The following is a 26,300-nucleotide window of genomic DNA, read 5'->3' on the forward strand; positions in this document are numbered from 1 at the left end:
ATTGGTTTACCCCTAAATGTAATCTGCTTTCTTTCTCTTGCAGCTTTTAAAATTCTCTCCTTATTCTGTATGTTGGACATTTTCATTATAATGTGTCTAGGTGTGGATCTCTTAAGATTTTGCACATTCGGCGTCCTGTAGGCTTCTAGGATTTGGGATTCTGTCTCATTCTTCAAGTCTGGGAAGTTTTCTCGTATTATTTCACTGAAAAGACTTTTTATTCCTTTGGTTTGGAGCTCTGTGCCTTCCTGTATCCCAATGACTCTTAAATTTGGTCTTTTGATATTATCCCATAATTCTTGGATGTTCTGCTCATGGTTTCTTAGCAGACTTGCTGAGCTGTCTATGTTCTTTTCCAGTTGAAATACGTTGTCTTCATTGTCTGATGTTCTCTCTTCTAAGTGATCTACTCTGCTGGTAGTATTCTCAATTGAGTTTTTAAGTTGGTTTATAGCTTCCTGCATTTCTAGAATTTCAATTTGTTTGTTTTTTATTACCTCTATCTCCCTGTGAAATTGATCTTTTACTTCCTGGATTTGTTTGTCAATGTGATCTTTCATTGTCTGATTTTGCTGTCTCATGTCTTCCTTGAGACTCCAGATCATCTGAAGCATATAAATCCTGATGTCTTTATCTGACATTCCATCTGTTGCAACTATTACCTCTTCTAAAGTTGAGTTGACCTGCATTGCTTGTGGTCCTTTCTTTCCTTGTCTTTTCATACTGCTGACGTTTCTTTCTGCTTGGTGCCACTGTTGTGTTTTTGAAATTTACCCCCTATTTATTTATGTTGCTCTTGTATAGTTGGGAAGTCTCCCTTGCAGGGCGGGTATTGGCTGTGCTCCTCCTCTAATTATGGTGGTCTGTCTACCCCGCTGATCGGTCGCAGGTCTGCCCCCGCTGCGGGCACGGGTGGTGGCTTTGCTCTGCCCCCACTCCAATTGTGGTAACTTAACTACCACGCCCTGGGATCGTTGGTCCTGATCTGGATGTGGGTGGCGGCTCAGCTGGGCCCCCCCCCGCTCCAATTGGTGTGACGAGTCTACCGCGCTGGCAGACCTCTAGGCCGGTGGGTCGCAGTTCTGCACAGCCCCCACTCCCAATGGGGGTACCTGACTACCTCTCCAACGGGTCGCTGAGCCCCCTCCGGACCCGGGCGGCGACCCTGCTCCACCCCCACTCCAACCAGTGTGACGCGACTGCCTCGGTGTTATGTGTCCACCCCGCTGGCAAGCTACCTGGCCTGTCTTGCCAGTTGGCGGCAGGTCTGCCTGCCCTGCTTGCTCGGATGGCAGCTCCGCACAGCCCCTACTCCAAATGAGGTTACTTGGCTGCTGCGCCGCGGAATCGCTGGTCCTATTCTATGCGTGGGCGGCTGCTCTCTTCAGCCCCAGCTGCGTTTGGGGTGTCATGGCACCACGCCGGCGGGTCACTTGGACTGCTCTGGGCGCAGGAGGAAGATCCACTCTGTCCCTACAACACCCCGCCGGACCCTGATTGAGAAGCAGTCACCGCCGGTTCCCTAGCCTTGGGCCAAAGCAGCTTAGGTAGCCGGAACCCCGCCTCTCCGATCTGATACACTCTCCGCTGGGAGCTGGCTCCAGGGAGCGACGCCACGGGTTTCCCAGCCCCAGGCCAAAACTGTTCCAGGAGTCAGAACCCAGTCGCCCCAAGCTCAGCGCACGCTCCACTTGGAGCTGGCCTCCGCCGGCAGTCTCCGCAGTTTCCTCAGACCTGGGCCAGGTTAGCCCCGGGAACCCGAATCCAGCTGCTCAGTGCCCGGCGCACGCCTTGCCAGGCACGAGCCTCTAGGAGTATTCTCCACCAGAACCCCCGCCCCGAGCCTGAGCAGAAAATCTGTCTGCTAGAAGCAGGCAAATACCAGCCTGATATCACCTGTTCGTAGTTGAATGGGCTGAGATCAGTAGAACACGGGGATGATTACATCATCTCTCCGAAATGGCGGCTGCTGTCCTCCACTGTGGTCCGACCGGTGTCTGGAACCAAACTGGGCCGCTTCTCTCCTCTGTTTCAAAGCCAGAACTCAGCACTAAGGGCTCCGATGTACCACTGGCGGGAGCCTCCCTGGATCCGTATCGCTGTTCCCCTGCTCCGGCACCCTGCCGCTCCCCGGTGCACGCCACAGACTGCAGCCTCGGGGCGATCGCCTGTCAGGCTATGCGACCCTCCGTGCGGGGAAATGGAGCTCTCAGAGCCGAACTTCGCACGATGGAAATCTGTCCACTAGATTCTGGAGCACCTCAATTTCACTTGAACTTCCCAAAGATATCCTTCAGCCGTTTTGCATCGTCTTTCTCCCACTTAGTGACGCGGCGCCCTGGGGTGATGCAGTCCCTTCGCCGCCATGTTAGATCTCTCAAATGCCACTTTTTTAATCCATTCATCTATTGAAGGGCATCTGGGTTGGTTCCACAGTCTAGGTACTGTGAATTGTGCTGCTATGAACATCGATGTAGCAGTATCCCTAAGTTCATCAGGGAATAGTCCAAGAAGGGCAATAGCTAGGTCAAATGGTGGTTCCATTCCCAGCCTTCCCAGGAATCTCCATACTGTTTCCAAATTGGCTGCACCAATTTGCAGTCCCACAAGCAATGTACAAGTGTACTGACATATATAGAATATATCAACCATCATCAAGAGGGTATACGTTCTTGTCAGCAGCACATGGATCCTTCTCAAAGATAGACCATGTATTATGCCATAGGGCAACTCTTAGTAAATATAAAGGTGTGGAGTTAATACCATGCATCTTATCTGATCATAATGAAATGAAACTGGAAATCAATGATAAAAGAAGGAAGGAAAAATCCTGCATCACCTGGAAAATGAACATTATGCTACTGAATGATGAATGGGTTACAGAAGACATAAAGGAGGAAATCAAAAAATTCTTAGAGATAAATGAAAATACAGACACAACATATTGGAATCTATGGGACAAAATGAAAGCAGTTTTAAGAGGGAAATTCATTGCCTGGAGTTCATTCCTCAAAAAAAGGAAAAACCAACAAATAAATGAGCTCACACTTCATCTCAAAACCCTAGAAAAGGAAGAGCAAAACAACAGCAAATGCAGCAGAAGGCAAGAAATAATTAAAATTAGAGCGGAAATCAATGAAATTGAAACCAAAGAAACCATGGAAAAAATTGACAAAACTAAAAGCTGGTTCTTTGAAAAAATAAATAAGATGGACAGAGCCTTAGCCATGTTAACTAAGAGAAGAAGAGTGAGAACTCAAATTACTAACATACAGGATGAAAAAGGCAATATCACAATAGACAGTACAGAAATACAGAAGATAATTAGAAATTATTTTGAAACCCTATATTCCAATAAAATAGAAGATAGTGAAGATATCAATAAATTTCTTAAGTCATATGATTTTCCCAGATTGAGTCAGGAAGATACACACAATTTAAACAGACCAATAACAAAGGAGGAAATAGAAGAAGCCATCAAAAGACTACCATCAAAGAAAAGCCCGGGACCAGATGGGTATACAGCGGAGTTTTACAAAACCTTTAAAGTAGAGTTAATTCCAATACTTTTCAAGTTATTTCAGGAAATAAAAAAGAAGGAGCTCTTCCAAATTCATTCTATGAGGCCAACATCACCCTGATCCCAAAACCAGAAAGAGACACTTCAAAGAAAGAAAACTACAGACCAATATCTCTAATGAACCTAGATGCAAAAATCCTCAATAAAATTCTGGCGAATCAGATACAAAAGCATATCAAAAAAATTGTACACCATGATCAAGTAGGATTCATCCCTAGGATGCAAGGCTGATTCACTATAAGGAAATCAATACACGTTATTCACCACATCAATAGACTTAAAGATAAGAACCATATGATCATCTCGATAGATGCAGAAAAAGCATTCGACAAAGTACAGCATCACTTTATGTTCAAAACACTAGAAAAACTAGGGATAACAGGAACTTACCTCAACATTGTAAAAGCTATCTATGCTAAGCCTCAGGCTAGCATCGTTCTGAATGGAGAAAAACTGAAGGCATTCCCTCTTTGGTCTTGATGTGCACAGTGTTCTGTCTGTCCAGAGCACATGTGCCCCTGCAACTTTGCCTGCTTCAGTTCCTCTCTGCCTTGAGCCAGGTGAATACTCATGCCCCGACTCTTGGTCATTCTCCCCAGGATGCACACAGCAGTCTGTGGCCACATAGATTTAGATTCAGTGTCCACAGCTCCTAGTTCAACACACAGTGCTCAGTCTATAGATTCTCCCAGGAATCAGCAGGAAAAGTGGAAAGTTTTTTGTTCCTGATCATCGACATCTACATGGAACCCCGTTGCCTTCAATGTGGGGTTTACGTCATGGATCAGCTGGTTTTCCTTGTATCTGACAGAAGCCCATGGGAACTGACAAAAATGTAGGTGCTTGTTTCAGCATTCCTGGAATCAGTAGGTGGCTATTTATGGGCCCCCTGGATAGGCGTGTTGCATGAACATGTGGAGCTGTTGGTCCCTGTGTCCCCTGGGCACTGAGAGTGCTCCACCAAGGATGAAAGAGAGCTTCCATGGATCTTTGATGTGGGATATGAAGATTCTCTCATCTCAGTCCCTAAATCCTGACACCATGCAACCCACTCCCACATGTTAACCAGGAGGAAAGGGAGGACTGGACCCTGGAGTCAGTGACAGTCCACCCCTCTGTCTGCTGACTCTGAAGCAGGTTCTTGTCCTTTAGAGTCAAGGAGTCTTCCATCCACAGATCCACAAAGTCCTTCCAGGCTATTATTTTTACACTGTATCTATTGATTTCATGTAAAATTTCTATATTGAAAACTCTTCAAAACACGTTTAAACAAAAAAAAATGGCTTTCTTCAGGCCCCAGACATTCCTCAGTGGGGTTATTTTGCAGCACTTGCTATGGGGTCCTGCCCATGAACTCATGCTCAGATCCTGATCCTTTTGTTCCCTGAATGATTGCTAAATTGCTCAATGCAAAGAAACTTTGATCACCAGTCACAATTTCGTTTTATCACCAAGTTAATTTGACAACAAGGAAAGTTAATGATTCTTTTGACTTTACTTCAAAGTCCAGCCTCCCAGTACCTCTCCCAATATCCAGTGGTGGATACAGCAGGAATCCCCTGCACCTCGCACAGAGAGCTCATCACCATGACAGACGGCTACTTGTGGTTTGAAGGGTTACCTTTCCCTGTGATTGGTTACAGCTATGAAGTTTTGAAAGAAGCATGTGCTCAGTTTGTGATAAAGGATGAAGACACAGTATTGGTGACCTACCCCAAATCAGGTAAGGAAACAGGACAGGGACCATCAATGGGAAAGGCAATGGCTGCATTCCTCACTTACTAAGCAGATGGATGGCCTGCCCTCTCCATGCCAGTGAGCCCTGCTTTGGGGAAGAAGGGGGCAGTGCCCCAGGCCACTTGCATCCAGACTAGGACAGAGTGACTAAGTGCTCAGCAGGGTCATCTGAGTTATGAGAGGAAGATATAGGAGTGAATCGTAAGCAGATTTGGGCATTTGTGTGGTGGCACAGGAGAAGGGGGTGGAAGAGGGTGACCTGTGAAGACCTACTGGTGAAATAACAGCTCAATAGAAATGAAAAGTTGGAATGGAGGTCACGTGGTGGAGGGGTTCTGTAGAGCAGGAGGGTCAGCGTGGACTTGGAAAGAGCCTGGAAAATTCAAGGGACTGAAAGGACAGGTGTCATGCACCTACAGGAGAGGGGCTGGGGGCAGGAGCACTGCAAACTGGGCGAGGAATGGGACCAATGACCTTTGATGGGACACAAGGTTGGAAAGTCAAGGGAAGTTGGGACATATTAGAAGGATCTCAGCCAAGAGCCAGGGCTGGAAGCATCCAAAAATCCACTGGTAGTTTAACATGTAAACAAAACGTGGGGAGTTGATACAATGGAGTAAGATTCAGCCTTAACCAGGACGACAGGCTGACTCCTCCTACAATATATTCAATACTGGGACCCATGCTAAGTGAAGTCTGATGGGCACAAGAGGACAAATAGTACAGGAATCCATGGGGCAAAGTGTAGTCAAGTTCACAGAAACAGAGAGCCCCATGGTGGGTTCCAGGGCCTGAAAGATGGAATTAGTAGGAAAATGTTGTTAAGGAGCAGAGAGTTTCAGTTTTTCAAGACAAAAAGTTTCTGGACATCGGCTGAGCAACAGCAGGAACATGCTGAACTCTGCTCAGCACCACCCCATGGCATGCTTAAAATGGGCAGATGGTAAAGTGCATGTTATGTATTTTATCAGAAGTTTTGTTCACAAGCCAGGTTGAAGTGAGTGACCGTCAGTTTTCCTTTTTTATCTAGGAACCAACTGGATGATTGAAATTCTCTGCCTGATTCACTCCCATGGTGATACCAAGTGGATTCGATCTGTGCCCATCTGGGATCGTTCACCCTGGATAGAGACAGATGTGGGTTACAATCTTTTAAATGAGAGAGAAGGCCCGGGTCTCATATCCTCTCACCTCCCCTTCCATCTCTTCCCCAAGTCTCTATTTACTTCCAAGGCCAAGGTCAGTGCCTATTGTTCAGCCCATGCTTTCCCCTTGCATGTGCCTAGGTTAACCCTGCAGATCTGCTGGGGCGAGTGCTCACTGGGTAGATTGGTGAGACTGCGATTCCCAGATATTATTTAGGTACATGTGGCCACAACCAGACCACACGTGAGTGCAAGGATGTGGATCATTCAGCAGATTAGCCTCAGCTGAATTCAGGGGTAATATGACTGGCTAAAGTTAGAACCTTAGAAAACCACATTCCATGTGTAACTAGAATTATAACTGCATCTGCACTGGAGTGTCCCAATTTACAGCTCTTACAGATGTCCGCCAATACTCCCTCAATCACAGCCTCCCTCCAGGTAAGAGGAAGCACCCAAGTCAGTGTTTCCCATATGTGGGGAGCAGACCTGCATACCTTGATGAATGCTCACATCCAGGAGACTGTTAGGAGTCGTGGCTAGCTAGGTAATGACGCCAGTCCTCTGCACGTCACTGTGCTCTGTGATCAGCAGCCTCTCCAGCCTCCCCATGGCTGATGGGTGATCAGCACAGACAGTGGATATCCAAGATCTAACATGCCAAAGACTACATTTAGGAAGATCCTTTCTTTAACTTGACTTCTAAATTCTTTCATGTATTAAGTTTAATTGATGCCAAGATCCTAGAATAATAACCAAGTGTCTTGGAAATGTCACGAAGCGCCTAATAGTGAGTCCCATTTGCATGTCTCCTGTTGGATTCCATTGGCCTCTGCCTGAGTAAACTGAGGCTGTGAAGTAAGTCCTCCAATAAGAACTCCAAGAAAGTTGGTGCAAATAGAAAGTTAGTTTCGAATGATTAAGTACCAAGTGGGGTGTGTGTGTGTGTGTGTGTTCAGTAATCTTAAACAAGAGCCTCCTCATGTGAACAAACATACACAGTTGGTCAACTATCATGCAGAGCAGGTGTACAACATTTCTATAATCCAAAAATTCTCCCCAGTCCCTGTCTACCACCAGTGCCCACCACCTGAGGGCAATACTCCCTAGACTTACAGCCACAGATTACTTTTGCTTATTCCTGAATTTTCTATAAATGCATGCATGCTGTCTGGATGTCATACATGTGAGAGTTGTCGATGGTCTTGAGTGAAGAATGCTGTATGTGCAATGAATCTGAATATTCCATAATTTATTAATCCAGTGTGCTGTTAGTGATCATGTGGGAAAGCACACACACCCCTCACCACTTACCATTTAACACTTTCCAGCAGCTTCCCAGGAAGAGTAGACAAGTATCCCAGAAAGAAGAGCCAAGGTCTTCCTCCTCTACTCCTGGCATATGACCATGTAATAGGAACTTTAAGATGTGCATTTGGTGAATGAACGCTGTAACTAATTTATTAAAGGAACCCACAGGTTTAATAAAGACTAAGGAAGAACTGCCCAGGGAAAGATCAAGATCAAGGTGGGAAATGACTGACTGAGACTGATTTTTATTTTTCTCATTTTCCCTAATTTAAGGTGATATATGTCATGAGAAATCCCAAAGATGTTCTTGTGTCAGGTTATTATCATCATTCTATGATGAAACTATGTAAGCAACCAGAGTCACTGGAACAGTATTTTCAATGGTTCATCCAAGGAAACGGTGAGTGTTTTTCCCATATAGGTCTGTGTCCTGTACTCTGCTGGCCTTTTTCCTATTTTGTGGTATACCTATTTTATTCTTCTTCTGTGTATTTTCCACATATGAGAGAAAGCAGACAACCCTTGATTCTGTGAGTCTGGCTTGTTTCAATCAGCATGCTGGTCTCCAGTTCCATCCATTTTCCTCAAAGTGACATAATTTAGTTCTTCTTTATGACTGAGTGATATCCATTATGTGTATGAACCACATTCTCTGTATCCATTCATCAGTGGACACCAAGGCTGTCCCAGAGCTCAGCTGCGGGGAGTTGAACTGCTATCCACCTGGGGGGCATGTGTTGCTATAGTGTGCTGACTTTGTTTTGATGGATCCAAGGAGCTCTATGATTAGGGCACATGCTGGCTCCATTCCTAGTCTTTTGAGGAAACTTCAGAGTGATTTCCATGGTGTTGTACTAGTCTCCAATCCCAAAAGTGTGTAAGTGCTCCTTTTCACTCAGTCCCTCCCAGTGTTTATTACTATTTGTGTTCTTGAAGATTTCCATTGCAACTGGAGTGAGACATGATCTTTGTGTAGTTTCTATTTGATTTTCTCTGGTTGTTAAAAACGTTGAAATTATTTTCATAAAATTGTTGGCCATTTTATTTCTCCTTTTGAGAAATGATTGTGATTGGCCCATTTCTTGATTTGATATTTGGTTTTTGTTGTTAAGATTTTGTTTCTTATCCAAATCAATAAATTGGCTAAGAAACTGAACAGGAACTTTTCAGTGGAAGATATACAAACAATGAACAAATACATAAAGAAGTTCAACATCTCCAGTAACAGAGAAATGCAAATTAAAACCACTCTAAGATTCCATCTCACTCCAGTCAGAATGTCAATTTTCATAAATACAAGCAACAAGAAGTGTGGTAGGATGTGGTAAGGGGAAATGGCATACTCATACATTGCTGGTGGCACTGCAACTTGGTGCAACCACTCTGGAAAGCAGTATGGAGATTCCTTAGAAGACTTGGAGTGGAACCACATTCGACCCAGCTATTCCACTCCTTGGTCTTTACCCAGAGGAGTTGAAATCAGCAGAATCTAGTGACACAGCCACACCAGTATGTATACCAGCTCAATTCACAATAGCTAAACTTGGAAGCAACCTAGATGCCCTTCAATAGATGAATGGATAAAGAAGCTGTGGCACTTATACACAATGGACTATTACTCAGCATTAAGAGAGAATAAATTCGTAGCATTTGCAGGTAAATGGATGGAGTTTTAGAATATCATGCTATGCAAAGAAAGCCAATCCTAAAAACAAAGGCCAAATGTTCTCTGTGATAAGTGGACCCTGAACCAAAAGGGACAAGGTTAGTGGTCAAGGGAAGAATAGAGGAAATTTGATTGGGGAAAGCAGGGGAGGAGACATGGGGGCAGGAAAGACGGTGGAATGAGATGGACATCATTACTCTAATTCCATGTGGGAGTGAAGATGTGGTGGGACTCTACATGATGCACAACCAGGGAAATGAAATGTTGGGCTCCGTTTGTGTACAATGAATCAAAATGCATTCTACTGTATGTATAACTAATTAGAAGAAAGAAATACTAGTAATAATAATAACATTATTTTTGAGTTCTTTTATGCTCTGGATGTTAATCTTCTGTCAGAAAATTAGCTGGAAAAGGTTTTGCTCCCTTCTCTGAGACCTCTCTCTCTGTCTTGCCTCCTCACTGTGTGGAAGCTTTTCAACTTGAGCCTCTCCATTTATCAACTCCTGGTTTTCTTTCCTGAACACTAGGATTCTTATAGAAGTAACACTTGCACCTACAGGTCAGAGGATAGGCACTATGATTTCCACTAGTAGTTACAGTGTTTATGGTCTAATTCCTGATTTTTGATCCACTTGGAGTTGATTTTTCTGCAGGATTTAGCCTCATTCTTCTACCTGTAGATGTTCAGATTTCCAAGCAGAATTTATTAAATAGGCTTTGTTTTCTCCAACATTTGCTTTTGGTGTCTTTCTTAAGGGTCATTTGACTCTATCTGTGTGGGTCTGTCTCTGAGTCTTTATTCTAATCTACTGATCTCCGTGAATATTTTGATATTAGCACACATTTTTTTACTATACCTTTTCTGTATGACTTGAGACTGGGTGTACTTTAAAACATGATAGCTTCAGCATTATTATTATTATTCTATGGCACTGGGGATGAGACCCAGGGCTCTGCAGGTTCTAGTCAAGTGCTCTACGACTGAGCCACATCCCCAGCCCCTTTACATACTTTATCTAGAAAGAGGGCCTCCCTAAGTTGCTGAGGCTGGCTTTGAACTCTCTCAATCCTCCTGCCTCAGCCTCCCAAGTATCTGGGATATAGGCAAGCACCATCACATTCCTCTACCTGGGTATTTGTGGATACCTTTATGAATGGAATTGCATGTTTTAATTCTTCCTCAGCAGATCCATTCTCGTGATGAAGAACAGTGCTTCTTTTTTTGCATGTTGATTTTGTATGTTGCTATTTTCCTCAATTGATCAGTTCTAGGAGTTTTTGGGGAAAGGTTCTTGGGTGTTCCCAGCAGAGCCTCCTATCACCTGCAAACAGTGACCACGTGGCCAACTGGTGAGGTTTTGATTCCCTTCTCTGCCAACACCTCTGGCTGGAGTCTCTAGGGCTCTATTGTAAGGCAGTGGTGAAAGTGGACATCCTTGCCTTGTTCCTGATGTTAGGAGAGATGCTTCCCGTTTTTCCCTGATTAACATGATGTTGGCTTGGGGTTTGTCACACACAGCCCTCATGATGCTCAGCCAAGTTCTTCTGTCAAGGCAAATTCTATTGATGTGGTGAACCTTCATGGATTTGCCTGTGTTGACCAACCTTACATCCCTGGATTGAAATCAGCATCTCGTGATGTACAGTCTTAGAGTGTGAAGACAGCATGTCCTGAGTATAATCTTAATGCTGAATAGGATTTGCTGGAATTTTAGTAAGCTGTTCTGTATCTGTGTTCAGCAGGAATATGGGTCTGTTATTTTCTTACTTGATCTGTGTTTCCCAGTTGGGTATCAGTATGTGACTATTTCCATAGAATGAATTCAGGAAAGATCCCCCTCTCTATTTCATTACCTAGTTTGAGCAGCATTGATCAATAATATGTGAATCAAGCTGTCAGTGTGTGTAGAGTGATATGGATGCTGCTGCCCTGTTTTGGCAGTGTGTAACCTGCACCCCTGTGCCTGCCCCACAGTGCCCTATGGATCATGGTTTGAGCACATTCGTGGCTGGATGTCCATGAGAGACAGGGAGAACGTCCTGCTGCTGAGTTATGAAGAGCTGCAGAAGGTGAGCCCCCTCTCATAGTTGGCGCCTACAGCACCCCAACATCCTCACTCTCCCCGAAGTCCCTGGTCCTCAGTGTCTCCTCTTCACGTTCCCTGTCAAAGCATAGGCTGTGGAGGTCACTGAGAGGAGATGAGCCTTTGACCTCCACTTCCCTGCTTCTGTGAGACCCTCCCAAGCTCCAAGCTCTTTCTTCATATCTTCCAAACTTATAGCGTCTGGCATCATCTAAAGGGCCCTCCCACAAACTCTTGATCCTCCTGCCTCAGCCTCCCGAGTATCTGGGAAACAGGCAGGCACCATCAGACTCCTCGACCAAGTGCCACGACTTATGCCACCCACTAGGGCTGCCAGGGTCTCTGCCTGCAGGACCCCCTCTGTTCCCAGAAACCGCATCAGAAGGGGTGGGGCAGAAAGCACTAATCCCAGAGTTAGCTCCACCTTTCTGGCTTCCCCCTTGACTGACATAGTGACATGAATGAGAGGTGCCACTTTGGGTGACTATTTTGAGGGGTCAGGGGCTGGAGTAACAGGCAGGGCCTAAGGATGAGCTCAGCCCTGGTGGGTGGGTGCAGGGTACAGCTGGGAAGAGCAATGACTTCCCGTGATCTGAGGCACAGGGTGGGACTGTGGAGAAGAGTAACTAAGTATATATTTCAAAATAGCAAATGGAGAGGGTTTTGAATGTTCCCAACTAAATAAATACTGTCATCTGAGTTTGCAGATGTGCCACTTACACCGATTGAATCATCACACAACGAGTAGGTACTTAGCCTAATGATATTTTCTGCTGGTGCAGAGAAAACTGCCCATGAACAGCACAGAGATGCACAGGGCTCTGAGGGAGGCTCACAGGTCCAGACGGAACAGAAAGCTTTAAAATATTTAGAAGCATTTTCAGAAGTGGTCAAAAATGAACAAAATGTAAAGGAGTGAGCAGACCTTAGAAAACACTTCTCCTGTGGGTGTGTCTTGGGGACAGAGAAGGTGGCACAGGCTCAGGCATCTGTTTCCCCTGGAGAAGGGACCCTGGTCACCTTCCTGCAGCTGCTTCCTGTTCTGCTGTGTCCTCAGCATGAGGTCAGTCCTCAGGGAGGAGCCTTGGTGCCACCTTCAGCCACCTCAGCAGCAAGCTGCACACTCCCTGTGATTCTCTTCTCCAACCAACAACATGTTCTTTTCTTTTTTTTGGCTATTTGTTTTTTTTTTGGTTGTTCAAAACATTACATAGTTCTTGATATATCATATTCCACACTTTGATTCAAGTGGGTTATGAACTCCCATTTTTACCCCTTATACAGATTGCAGAATCACATCAGTTACACTTCCATTGATTTACATATTGCCATACTCGTGTCTGTTGTTCTGCTGCCTTTCCTATCCTCTACTATCCCCCCTCCCCTCCCCTCCCCTCCCCTCTTCTCTCTTTACCCCCTCTACTGTAATTCATTTCTCCCCTTGTATTATTTTTCCCTTTCCCCTCACTTCCTCTTGTATGTAATTTTGTATAACCCTGAGGGTCTGCTTCCATTTCCATGCAATTTCCCTTCTCTCTCTCTTTCCTTCCCACCTCTCATCCCTGTTTAATGTTAGTCTTCTTCTCATGCTCTTCTTCCCTACTCTGTTCTTAGTTACTCTCCTTATATCAAAGAAGACATTTGGCATTTGTTTTTTAGGGTTTGGCTAGTTTCACTTAGCATAATCTGCTCTAATGCCATCCATTTCCCTCCAAATTCTATGATTTTGTCATTTTTTTAATGCAGAGTAATACTCCATTGTGTATAAATGCCACATTTTTTTTGTCCATTCATCCATTGAAGGGCATCTAGGTTGCTTCCACAGTCTTGCTATTGTGAATTGTGCTGCTATGAACATCGATGTAGCAGTGTCCCTGTAGCATGCTCTTTTTAGGTCTTTAGGGATTAGACCCAGAAGGGGAATAGCTGGGTCAAATGATGTTTCCATTCCCAGCTTTCCAAGAAATCTCCACACTGCTTTCCAAATTGGCTGCACCAATTTGCAGTCCCACCAACAATGTACAAGTGTACCCTTTTCCCCACATCCTCGCCAGCACTTGTTGTTTTTTGACTTCCTAATGGCTGCCAATCTTACTGGAGTGAGATGGTATCTTAGGGTGGTTTTGATTTGCATTTCTCTGACTGGGAGAGATTCTGAGCATTTTTTTTTCATGTACTTGTTGATTGATTGTATGTCCTTCTCTGAGAAGTGTCTGTTCAGGTCCTTGGCCCATTTTTGATTGGGTTATTTGTTATCTTATTGTCTAATTTTTTGAGTTCTTTATATACTCTGGATATTAGGGCTCTATCTGAAGTGTGAGGAGTAAAGATTTGTTCCCAGGATGTAGGCTCCCTATTTACCTCTCTTATTGTTTCTTTTGCTGAGAAAAAACTTTTTAGTTTGAGTAAGTCCCATTTGTTGATTCTAGATATTAACTCTTGTGCTATGGGTGTCTATTGAGGAATTTGGAGCCCGACCCCACAGTATGTAGGTCGTAGCCAACTTTTTCTTCTATCAGATACCATGTCTCTGATTTGATATCAAGCTCCTTGATCCATTTTGAGTTAACTTTTGTGCATGGTGAGAGAAAGGGATTCAGTTTCATTTTGTTGCATATGGATTTCCAGTTATCCCAGCACCATTTGTTGAAGATGCTATCCTTCCTCCATTGCATGCTTTTAGCCCCTTTATCAAATATAAGAAAGTTGTAGTTTTGTGGATTAGTCTCTGTGTCCTCTATTCTGTACCATTGGTCCACCCGCCTGTTTTGGTACCAGTACCATGCTGTTTTTGTTACTATTGCTCTGTAGTATAGTTTGAAGTCTGGTATCGCTATACCACCTGATTCACACTTCCTGCTTAGCATTGTTTTTGCTATTCTGGGTCTTTTATTGTTCCATATGAATTTCATGATTGCTTTCTCTATTTCTACAAGAAATGCCATTGGGATTTTGATTGGCATCGTATTAAACCTATAGAGAACTTTTGGTAATATCGCCATTTTGATGATGTTAGTTCTGCCTATCCATGAGCAGGGTATATTTTTCCATCTTCTAAGATCTTCTTCAATTTCTCTCTTTGGGTTCTGTAGTTTTCATCGTATAAGTCTTTCACCTCTTTTGTTAGGTTGATTCCCAAGTATTTTATTATTTTTGAGGATATTGTGAATGGAGTGGTTGTCCTCATTTCCATTTCAGAGGATTTGTCGCTGATATACAGGAATGCCTTTGATTTATGCGTGTTGATTTTATATCATGCCACTTTGCTGAATTCATTTATTAGCTCTAATAGTTTCTTTGTAGACCCTTTTGGGTCTGCTAGGTATAGAATCATATCATCTGCAAATAGTGATAATTTAAGTTCTTCTTTTCCTATTTTTATGCCTTTAATTTCCTTCTTCTGTCTAATTGCTCTGGCCAGTGTTTCGAGAACTATGTTGAACAGAAGTGGTGAGAGAGGGCTTCCCTGTCTTGTTCCAGATTTTAGAGGGAATGCCTTCAGTTTTTCTCCATTCAGAATGATGCTAGCCTGAGGCTTAGCATAGATAGCTTTTACAATGTTGAGGTATGTTCCTGTTATCCCTAGTTTTTCTAGAGTTTTGAACATAAAGGGATGCTGTACTTTGTCGAATGCTTTTTCCGCATATATTGAGATGATGATATGGTTCTTGTTTTTAAGTCTATTGATGTGGTGAACAACATTTATTGATTTCTGTATATTGAACCAGCCTTGCATCCCAGGGATGAATCCTACTTGATCATGGTGCACGACCTTCTGTGGGTGTGTCTTGGGGATAGAGAAGGTGGCACAGGCTCAGGCATCTGTTTCCCATGGAGAAGGGACCCTGGTCACCTTCCTGCAGCTGCTTCCTGTTCTGCTGTGTCCTCAGCATGAGGTCGGTCCTCAGGGAGGAGCCTTGGTGCCACCTTCAGCCACTTCAGCAGCAAGCTGCACACTCCCTGTGATTCTCCTCTCCAACCAACAACATGTTCTTACATCATTGCCACAGTGGGGTCTTCTTGTCACTCAGTGACTGGGGCTTGTGAAAGCATAACTATCATAAAGGACTATGGTACTGACAGGAGGTCTAGGTCCCCAAGGAAATCCTCTCTTCTCATAATGACCTGTTCCCTTGCTGCGATCTCCCAGGAAAACCCATCGATAATCATAGTATCAAATTAAGGAGATATTGTAAAGCCCCGTGTGTTAATAAGTACCAGTCAAGGGACGCAGGATCACTTGGGGGTGAGGATTAGCCTTTGGGGACTTTGTTTCCCTGCCTTATCTTGAAATCTCAGGCGTCTCCTTGGAAACCCCAGCCCCTGCCTTTGGGGTGTCCTGACTCAGCCTCCTGGGAAGCCCCTGTGAGCTTCATGTCACCACATACCTCACGCCCTCTGCTGGCCCTGTGTCTGTCTCCCTCCTCTGCGTCCCCAGCAGGCTTCTCCCATCCTGATGTCATTCCCCTCCTCTTCCTCCCCACATCGCTCCTAACACCCCTTCCCATCCTCCAGGTCCTGCTCTCCTGCCCGCTCATAGCTTCCCTCTTCATGTTCACATGTAGGACCCAAGAAGCACCATAGAGAGGATCTGTCAGTTCCTGGGAAAGAAGTTGACTCCAGAAGAACTGGACTCAGTTCTCAAGAACAGCTCCTTCCAGGTCATGAAACAAAACAAGATGTCCAACTTTGAAATGTTTCCTGAAATGTTCATTACTAAGCCTTTCCTAATTACAAGAAAAGGTAAATGCCCTGGATTCAGAATGGGTTAGACCACGTGGGCATCTTGTGTTTGCCCCCGGCACTAAGAATGCAGGTGTTGGGACATTTCAACTTGAATCCTTCATGGCCCAGAAAGCCTCTCGTTTCCTTCAGGAAAGCTGTGTTCATGGGATTGGGGTGGGCTGCAGGTACCTGGAGAAGGCTGACTCAGTCTTGGGGAGGAGGGGGTTCTGGAGATGGTGGTGTCTGGGACTCTCCACTGGTGACTTACCACAGAGCACTGCCCTAAAGAGAGAGAGACACAAAGAAAGACACAATTGGAGAGAGTAGAGAGGAGGGCATTTGCTATGAGACATTGTAAGGCCTCCTTCCTGTGAGGAAAGATGAATCATGTCCCCACCCTGGGGTTCAGGCCTATTGAAAATGTCTGTTCCAAGTAGTGGCAGGACCTGTTTTGCAAAATTCCTCCAGTTCACATGGATCTGAAATGGTGACCCATGGAATCCATATAGTAAATGCTTCAAGGGATATTCAGGAGGTCAGGATTCCTGCCACCCAGTGAGCCTGGAGCACAGAGCCATAAAACAGAGATGGGGATGGGACTCAGGAAAGAGCCCAGGCCTAGCAGAAAAAATCAGTAAAGACTGTTCTACTAATGAAGATAACTATGTGTCATGTGTGGTATTAGGACAGCCATGACATATGCCATAGGCTGCTACTTTATACGCATCTGAGTGTATGGTTTTTTTTTTTCTTTTTTTTTTTATTGGTCGTTCATAACATTACATAGTTCTTAATACATCATATTACACGGTTGATTCACGTGGATTATGAACTCCCGCTTTTACCCCGTATACAAATTGCTGTATCACATCAGTTTCCCTTCCATTGATTGACATATTGCCTTTCTAGTGTCTGATGTATTCTGCTGTCTGTCCTATTGTCTACTATCCCCCCTCCCCTCCCCTCCCCTCCCCTCCCCTTTTCTCTCTCTACCCCTTCTACTGTAAATCATTTCTTCCATTTGTATTATCTTGTCTTGCCCCTCCTTTCCTCTTATATGACATTTTGTATATCCCTGAGGATCGCCTTCCATTTCCATGCAATTTCCCTTCTCACTCCCTTTCCCTCCCACCTCTCATCCCTGTTTAATGTAAATCTTCTTCTCAAGCTCTTCGTCCCTACCCTGTCCTTGTTTACTCCCCTTATATCAAAGGAGTCATTTGGTATTTGTTTTTTAAAGATTGACTAGCTTCACTTAGCATGATCTGCTCTAATGCCATCCATTTCCCTCCAAATTCTATGATTTTGTCATTTTTTAATGCAGAGTAATACTCCATAGTGTATAAATGCCACATTTTTTTATCCATTCATCTATTGAAGGGCATCCTGGCTGGTTCCACAGTCTTGCTATCGTGAATTGAGCTGCTATGAACATCGATGTAGCAGTGTCCCTGTAGCATGCTCTTGTTAGGGCTTTAGGGAATAGACCGAGAAGGGGAATAGCTGGGTCAAATGGTGGTTCCATTCCCAGCTTTCCAAGAAATCTCCATACTGCTTTCTAAATTGGCTGCACCAATTTGCAGTCCCACCAGCAATGAACAAGAGTGCCCTTTTCCCCGCATCCTCTCCAGCAGTTATTGTTGTTTGACTTCCTAATGGCTGCCAGTCTTACTGGAGTGAGATGGTATCTTAGGGTAGTTTTGATTTGCATTTCTCTGACTGCTAGCGATGGTGAGCATTTTTTCATGTACTTGTTGATTGATTGTATGTCCTCCTCTGAGAAGTGTCTGTTCAGGTCCTTGGCCCATTTATTGATTGGGTTATTTGTTATCTTATTGTCTAATTTTTTGAGTTCTTTGTATATTCTGGTTATTAGGGCTCTATCTGAAGTGTGTGGAGTAAAGATTTGTTCCCAGGATGTAGGCTCCCTGTTTATCTCTCTTATTGTTTCTTTTGCTGAGAAAAAACTTTTTAGTTTGAGTAAGTCCCATTTGTTGATTCTATTTGTTAACTCTAGCGCTATGGGTGTCCTATTGAGGAATTTGGAGCCCGATCCCACAGCGTGTAGATCATAACCAACTTTTTCTTCTATCAGATGCCATGTCTCTGATTTAATATCAAGCTCCTTGATCCATTTTGAGTTAACTTTTGTGCATTGTGAGAGATAGGGATTCAGATTCATTTTGGTGCAAATGGATTTCCAGTTTTCCCAGCACCATTTGTTGAAGATGCTATCCTTCCTCCATTGCATGCTTTTAGCCCCTTTATCAAAAATAAGATAGTTGTAGTTTTGTGGATTGGTTACTGTGTCCTCTATTCTGTACCATTGGTCCACCCGCCTGTTTTGGTACCAGTACCATGCTGTTTTTGTTACTATTGCTCTGTAGTATAGTTTGAAGTCTGGTATCGCTATACCACCTGATTCACACTTCCTGCTTAGTATTGTTTTTGCTATTCTGGGTCTTTTATTATTCCATATGAATTTCATGATTCTTTTATCGATTTCTACAAGATATGCTGTTGGGATTTTGATTGGCATTGCATTGACTTATATAGGACTTTTGGTAATATCGCCATTTTGATGATGTTAGTTCTGCCTATCCATGAGCAGGGTATATTTTTCCATCTTCTAAAGTCTTCTTCTATGTCTTTCTTTAGGGTTCTGTAATTTTCATTGTATAAATCTTTCACCACTTTTGTTAGGTTGATTCCCAAGTATTTTATTTTTTGGGGGGATATTGTGAATGGAGTAGTTGTCCTCATTTCCGTTTCAGAGGATTTGTCGCTGATATACAGGAATGCCTTTGATTTATGCGTGTTGATCTTATATCCTGCCACTTTGCTGAATTCATTTATTAGCTCTAATAGCTTCTTTGTAGACCCTTTTGGGTCTGCTAGGTATAGAATCATATCATCTGCAAATAGTGATAATTTAAGTTCTTCTTTTCCTATTTTTATGCCTTTAATTTCTTTCGTCTGCCTAATTGCTCTGGCCAGTGTTTCCAGGACTATGTTGAACAGAAGTGGTGACAGAGGGCATCCCTGTCTTGTACCAGATCTTAGAGGGAATGCCTTCAATTTTTCTCCATTCAGAATGATGCTGGCCTGTGGCTTATCATAGATTGCTTTTACAATGTTGAGGTATGATCCAGTTATCCCTAATTTTTCTAGAGTTTTGAACATAAAGGGATGCTGTACTTTGTCAAAAGTTTTTTCTGCATCTATCGAGATGATCATATGGTTCTTATTTTTAAGTCTATTGATGTGGTGGATAACATTTATTGATTTCCGTATATTGAACCAACCTTGCATACCAGGGATGAATCCTACTTGATCATGGTGTATAATTTTTTTGATATGTATTTGAATTCGATTCGCCAGAATTTTATTGAGGATTTTTGCATCAAGGTTCATTAGAGATATTGGTCTGTAGTTTTCTTTCTTTGAAGCGTCTTTGTCTGGTTTCGGAATCAGGGTGATGTTGGCCTCGTAGAACGAATTTGGAAGTTCTCCCTCTTTTTCTATTTCCTGAAATAGCTTGAAAAGTATTGGTGTTAGTTCCTCTTTAAAGGTTTTGTAAAACTCTGCTGTATACCCATCCGGTCCTGGGCTTTTCTTAGTTGGTAGTCTTTTGATGATTTCTTCTATTTCCTCTATTGTTATTGGTCTGTTTAGGTTGTCTATATCCTCCTGGCTCAATCTGGGCAGATCATAAGACTCAAGGAATTTATCTATGCCTTCACTATCTTCTATTTTATTGGAGTATAAGGATTCAAAGTAATTTCTGATTATCTTCTGTATTTCTGAAGTGTCTGTTGTGATATTGCCTTTTTCATCCCGTATGCTAGTAATTTGGGTTCTCTCTCTTCTTCTCTTCGTTAGCATGGCTAAGGGTCTGTCAATTTTATTTATTTTTTCAAAGAACCAGCTTTTAGTTTTGTCAATTTTTTCAATTGTTTCTTTTGTTTCAATTTCATTAATTTCAGCTCTGATTTTAATTATTTCTTGCCTTCTACTTCTTTTGCTGTTGCTTTGCTCTTCTTTTTCTAGGATTTTGAGATGAAGTATGAGATCATTTATTTGTTGGTTTTTTTCTTTTTTTGAGGAATGAACTCCAAGCAATGAATTTTCCTCTTAGAACTGCTTTCAATGTGTCCCATAGATTCCGATATGTTGTGTCTGTGTTTTCATTTAACTCTAGGAATTTTTTAATTTCCTCCTTGATGTCTTCTAAAACCCATTGATCACTCAGCAACCTATTGTTCATTCTCCAGGTGATGTTTGATTTTTCCTTCCTTCTTTTATCATTGATTTTCAGTTTCATTCCATTATGATCAGACAATATGCATCGTATTATCTCTACCTCTTTGTATTGTCTACGATTTGCCCTGTGACATAGTATATGGTCTATTTTTGAGAAGGTTCCATGTGCTGCTGAGAAAAAAGTGTAGCTACTTGATGTTGGGTGGTATAGTCTATATATGTCAATTAAGTCTAGGTTGTTAATTGTGTTATTGAGTTCTATAGTTTCCTTATTTAACTTTTGTTTGGAAGATCTGTCCAGTGGTGAGAGAGGTGTGTTGAAGTCTCCCATGATTATTGTATGTTGGTCTATTAGACTCTTGAACTTGAGAAGAGTTTGCTTGATGAACACAGCTGCACCATTATTTGGGGCATATATATTTATGATTGTTATGTCTTGTTGGTGTATGGTTCCCTTGAGCAGTATGAAGTGTCCTTCTTTGTCCCTTTTGATTAGCTTTGGCTTGAAATCTATTTTATTAGATATGAGTATGGACACTCCTGCTTGTTTCCGCGGTCCATATGAGTGATATGATTTTTCCCAACCTTTCACCTTCAGTCTATGTATATCTTTTCCTATCAAATGCGTCTCCTGTGGACAGCATATTGTTGGGTCTTGTTTTTTGATCCATTCTACTAGCCTGTGTCTCTTAATTGGTGAGTTTAAGCCATTAACATTTAGGGTTATTATTGAGATATGGTTTGTTCTTCTATCCATGTTTGTTTATTGATGTTACTAAACCTGATTTGTTATCCTCTTTGACTACTTTCCCCCCTTTACTGTCCTACCTCCCATTGTTGGTTTTCAATGTTATTTTCCATTTCCTCTTCCTGTAATGTTTTGCCAAGGATTTTTTGAAGAGATGGTTTTCTAGCTGCGAATTCTTTTAACTTTTGTTTATCGTGGAAGGTTTTAATTTCATCTTCTAACCTGAAGCTTAATTTCGCCGGATACAAGATTCTTGGTTGGAATCCATTTTCTTTAAGCGTTTGAAATATGTTATTCCAGGATCTTCTAGCTTTTAGAGTCTGTGTTGAGAGATCAGCTGTTATTCTGATTGGTTTACCCCTAAATGTAATCTGCTTCCTTTCCCTTGTAGCTTTTAAAATTCTCTCCTTATTCTGTATGTTGGACATCTTCATTATAATGTGTCTAGGTGTGGATCTCTTATGATTTTGCACATTCGGCGTCCTGTAGGCTTCTAGGATTTGGGATTCTGTCTCATTCTTCAAGTCTGGGAAGTTTTCTTGTATTATTTCACTGAATAGATTGCTTAATCCTTTGGTTTGGAGCTCTGTGCCTTCCTGTATCCCAATGACTCTTAAGTTTGGTCTTTTGATATTATCCCATAGCTCTTGAATGTTCTGCTCATGGTTTCTTAGTAGACTTGTTGAGCTATCTATGTTCTTTTCAAGTTGAAATACTCTGTCTTCATTGTCTGATGTTCTATCTTCTAAGTGATCCACTCTGCTGGTAGTATTCTCAATTGAGTTTTTAGGTTGGTTTATTGTTTCCTGCATTTCTAGTATTTCTATTTGTTTGTTTTTTATTACCTCTATCTCCCTGTGAAATTGATCTTTTACTTCCTGGATTTGTTTGTCAATGTGATCTTTCATTGTCTGATTTTGCTGTCTCATGTCTTCCTTGAGACTCCAGATCATCTGAAGCATGTATGTCCTGAGCTCTCTATCTGACATTCCATCTGTTGCAGCTATTACCTCTTCTAAAGTTGAGTTGACCTGCATTGCCTGTGGTCCTTTCTTTCCTTGTCGTTTCATACTGCTGGCGTTTCTTTCTGCTTGGTGAAATTGTTGTGTCTTTGATATTTTCCCCCTCTATTCATTTATATTGCTCTTGTATAGTTGAAAAATCACCCTTGCAGGGCAGGTAGTGGCTGTGATCCTCCTCCAATTAGTGTGATCCATCTACCATGCTGGCAGGCCCTAGGTCTGCTTTGCTGGTTGGTCAAAGGTCCACCTACCCAGCAGGTGCCAGGGGCACCTGTGTCACTCCATAGGTTGCTGGGCCTAACCTCCCGATGGGTTGCAGGTTGGCCTAGCTTGCAGGCACTGGGGGAGGGGCCGGTTCTGCCCCTCAGCAGGCTTTGGGCCCGCTCTGCTGGTGTTCACAGTCCCCCGCCTACCGGCAGACACTGGGGGAGGGGATGGGCCTAGCCCTCAGCCGTCCGCCGGACCTGTCCTAGTGGGTCCGGTCCGCGTTCCCCGCCGGCGCGTGTAGCTGCTGTCACTTGGCTGGTTGCTGGGCCTGACCCGCCCGCCCGTGGCTTGCAGGTTCGCCTGGCTTGCAGGCACTGGGGGAGGGGCCGGTTCCGCCCCTCAGCAGGCTTTGGGCCCGCTCTGCTGGTGTTCACAGTCCCCCTCCTACCTGCAGACACTGGGGGAGGGGACGGGCCTAGCCCTCAGCCGTCCACCGGACCTGTCCTTGTGGGTCCGGTCTGTGTTCCCCACCGGCGCGTGTAGCTGCTGTCACTTGGCTGGTTGCTGGTCCTGACCCGCCCCTGAGTGTATGGTTTACATGCGTATTTTACATTGGGTTAGCTATTGTTATGTTTTTATTAATTAATTAGATCGGTCTGCTATTTGAAAATTAATTTATATGATGCATAATAGTCTAATCACATAAGTAAAGGGTAAGAATCATGTCCATATCTTTAGCACCCATTCCACCCCCACCACTCTGTCAGTGGGTAACCCCTCCAGGGAGTTTTTAAAACCCTTGTCTAAAGCTAGTCTATTCCTCATTTTTTATCAATCCTTTCAAAAACTATTTATTGAGCATATGTGGTGAATTCATTTAAGCAGTAATTCGTAGGAAATTTGTGAAAATGATTTCATACCTTAATATGTTAGAAATGCGTACCTTATGCACATTCAAAAAGGAAGTACACAGAACATCTCATGTTTGATCATTGCTTTCAACGAGGATAGAGCTGTAGGATTCTGAGCTGAGAGCCCCACTGAGTCACTGCACTGGAGTAAACATATGAGTGAGGCCAATGGACAGAGGTGGAGGTGTCTGCTAGGACAGCACTCTGGGGTAAGGAGCAGGAAAGGTAAACACCCTGAGGAGGGGGCAGCCTGGCATGTCTGAAGCTGAATCAGAAGACTGTGTCATGGAGCCGAGAGAGCAAATGGGCATTCCCAGGGATGGAGTCCCAACCAACAAGGACCCTACAGCTAGAGCCTCAAAGCACCTGGGAACTTGGTTGAAGGAGACTGGACGTCCTGGGAGACTCTGAGCCACAAGGGACTGGACTCAGTGGGTTACGCAAGGGGTCAACATGGGTTCCTTGTGCAGAAGAACTGATCACAGGGATTGGCCAAAGCAGAGACTAGGTGTGACCTGCTCTCATCACCCAGGTCAGAAATTTTGTTAGCTTGGGTCAAAGTGCTCAAAAAACAGGTGGTCAGACTTAGTTCCAGTCCAGATGTTCTGATTTATTGACAGGATCTCTGCCTCTGGATTCTGTGCAGGATGGTTTGGGAGAGCAGGGCGGTCAGGACACACTTTCCCGACAGGGAGAAGGGGAAATGCGCATGGTGGCCAGGCAGGAGAAGGCCGCACCAATGACCCAGGGGTCACTCTGCTGTCTACACAGAGCAGGGAGGAGGGCTCCATCTTAAGACCTATCCCTAGATCTGATCTGCATCTACTTCATGTTTTCCAGGCATCTGTGGGGACTGGAAGAATCACCTCACAGTGGCCCAAGCTGAAGCCTTTGATAAAGTTTACCAGGAGAAGATGGCGGGTTTCCCCAAAGAGCTGTTCCCATGGGAGTAACCTCTGACAGATCCAGGATCTTCCATGGACACTGTGATGGTTTTCCTGTCCTGGACAAGTACAAGACTGAGAGGTTCTCCACATAAAAACCACTTCTGCAGCAAAAGGGGGTGGGCGGATAGGATAACATAGAGAACCAATGAAATATAAGATAATCAAGAAGCAAAAGGAATTCTAGTTGGTTAGAGGAGGAGAATGGAGGAGGAGTGGCATGCGGGGAAGGGGGATCAAGAAGGGAAATAAACTTTGACACATGGGTGGGTTTTTCTGCATGAATCCAACTCCGATGTGTACCTACAATGCTCTGAAAGCATTTAAAACCTGTTTCTTCATTCTGAGTCTGTATTTTGCTTCTCTCATCACTTGCTTATAAAAATGACTGGAATTTCCCTATTCACTTTGTCATATCCCAGCATTTAAAAAGTCATGTATGATTTTAAACAGACAGAAGTCTACCAATGTAAGATGAATATCACCCACAATTGTGTCTCATTTTTAAAACAAGAAATAAAATGTAGCCACACTTAGGTTCCTTTCCTTTACGTGCATCTCCAGACTGTGTTGTGATGAGGATCTGGAGGAGTGTAATTTCCAGAGTAGTTTTATTCTCCTTCCTGGTGGTGTTCACATCATAAATAACAATTGCTCTGTCTGGGACTTTTAAAACTTACATCAGTGGTGAAAGGAAGGATATATTCTGAGCTCTCTTTTCCACTCACATTTACCCCATGGTTTTACCTGAGCTGAGGTGTAATGAGTGGCTAGGAATTGACTGAGACTTGGGACACAGTGTCCTCTTCTCCTATAAGTGACCCTGGGTTTCCCCCTGACCAGTTTCCCCATATTTAAAGCACTATTTGGGAAGAGTGACACAAACAAAGGTATGAGTTTTCCTAGGATACATTTAGAACTGAACTGGACTGTTCTCTCATTGGCCCTGGTAGGTGTTATGAAAATTTTCTCCATAAGCTTGTAATGAAGGTAAAGTTCAAATAAACTCTACCCCTATCTGCTTTTAGTTCACTGTACCATTCACTATATTGGAGGTCATATATAGTATTTGTCTCCTGCACTTACTCCTCAGTCTATACTCAAAAGACTTGAAATGTACATAAGATAGTGACAAGCCACATCAATTTTCAAGCTCACCCTGACAGAGTCCCAGGGTTTTCTGTCAAACCAAACATAATCTAAACACAATAAGTGTATTTTAGTTATGATTTTTCATGAGCAAGTTGTAAATCCCACCCCCAATCTATGAACACAAAGGCATTGGTAAGGGTTATCCCACAGCCCACCAACAAGGCTGTTCACACTGCTATCAGTGCAGCAGAGCTGGGCAACTGGACATCTCGGGCATCATTTCCAGCAAGGCCTAACCTTGGCTCTCAAGTCTTCAGATCCAGATGTTCTAATGGGAAGAACTAACTGGTGAAAACACACGGTCATGAAGGTTAGCCACAGAAAAGAGGTTGGACATCATTCTCCCCTACTCTCTGGCAGGCGTGAACATCAGACATTACTTATGAGGATCACAGAGCAGGTCTCAGGCACTGGGCTCAGGGGCAGCAACAGTCATTCTTCTTCACAGCTCCCCAGCTGCTCTGTTTGGGGCTGAATGCTCTCTCCGCATAGAGTCCCAAGTTCCTCACACCAAATCTCTGAGGAAGGCCCGGCCTGTGAGCTCAGCCAATGGCCACTGGTCATGTGCCCATTTTCAGGGAGTGTCTTGTCTGACTGGAGGTAGATTGTTAAAGCCAAGTCACCCCATCCTAGAGTATGCAGTGCTGATGAGGAGAAAGATAATAACCCCACATCCACAGAAATGAATATCAATATAGGTCGGATCAAATGTAGAGTGTGGAGTCAGGCAGAGACACCCACTGTGGAGTATCATGTCACGGTGAGGGGAGAGACGGAGTCGTCAGAGTCCCCCTTTTATTTT

At 43.6% G+C, this 26,300-nt stretch overlaps 1 protein-coding gene across 2 annotated transcripts; it reads left to right on the plus strand.

The window, feature by feature from the left end:
• Positions 1-5,135: 5,135 nt before the first annotated feature.
• LOC144252612 (sulfotransferase 2A1-like) lies at positions 5,136-24,897 on the plus strand. Of its 2 annotated transcripts, none has more exons than XM_077794827.1 (6): positions 5,136-5,303; positions 6,348-6,556; positions 8,047-8,173; positions 11,418-11,512; positions 16,092-16,269; positions 24,243-24,897. In XM_077794827.1, the coding sequence occupies exons 1-6, from the start codon at positions 5,168-5,170 to the stop codon at positions 24,353-24,355; spliced, it is 858 nt and encodes a 285-aa protein (XP_077650953.1). In that variant the 5' UTR covers positions 5,136-5,167; the 3' UTR covers positions 24,356-24,897. The 2 variants fall into 2 exon arrangements, with proteins under 2 accessions (XP_077650953.1, XP_077650954.1); XM_077794828.1 differs by having other exon boundaries at positions 6,348-6,454.
• The last annotated feature ends 1,403 nt before the right edge of the window (positions 24,898-26,300 follow it).

Source organism: Urocitellus parryii, unplaced genomic scaffold (assembly GCF_045843805.1).
Source record: "Urocitellus parryii isolate mUroPar1 unplaced genomic scaffold, mUroPar1.hap1 Scaffold_488, whole genome shotgun sequence".
In the NCBI taxonomy this organism is placed as follows: Eukaryota; Metazoa; Chordata; class Mammalia; order Rodentia; family Sciuridae; genus Urocitellus; species Urocitellus parryii.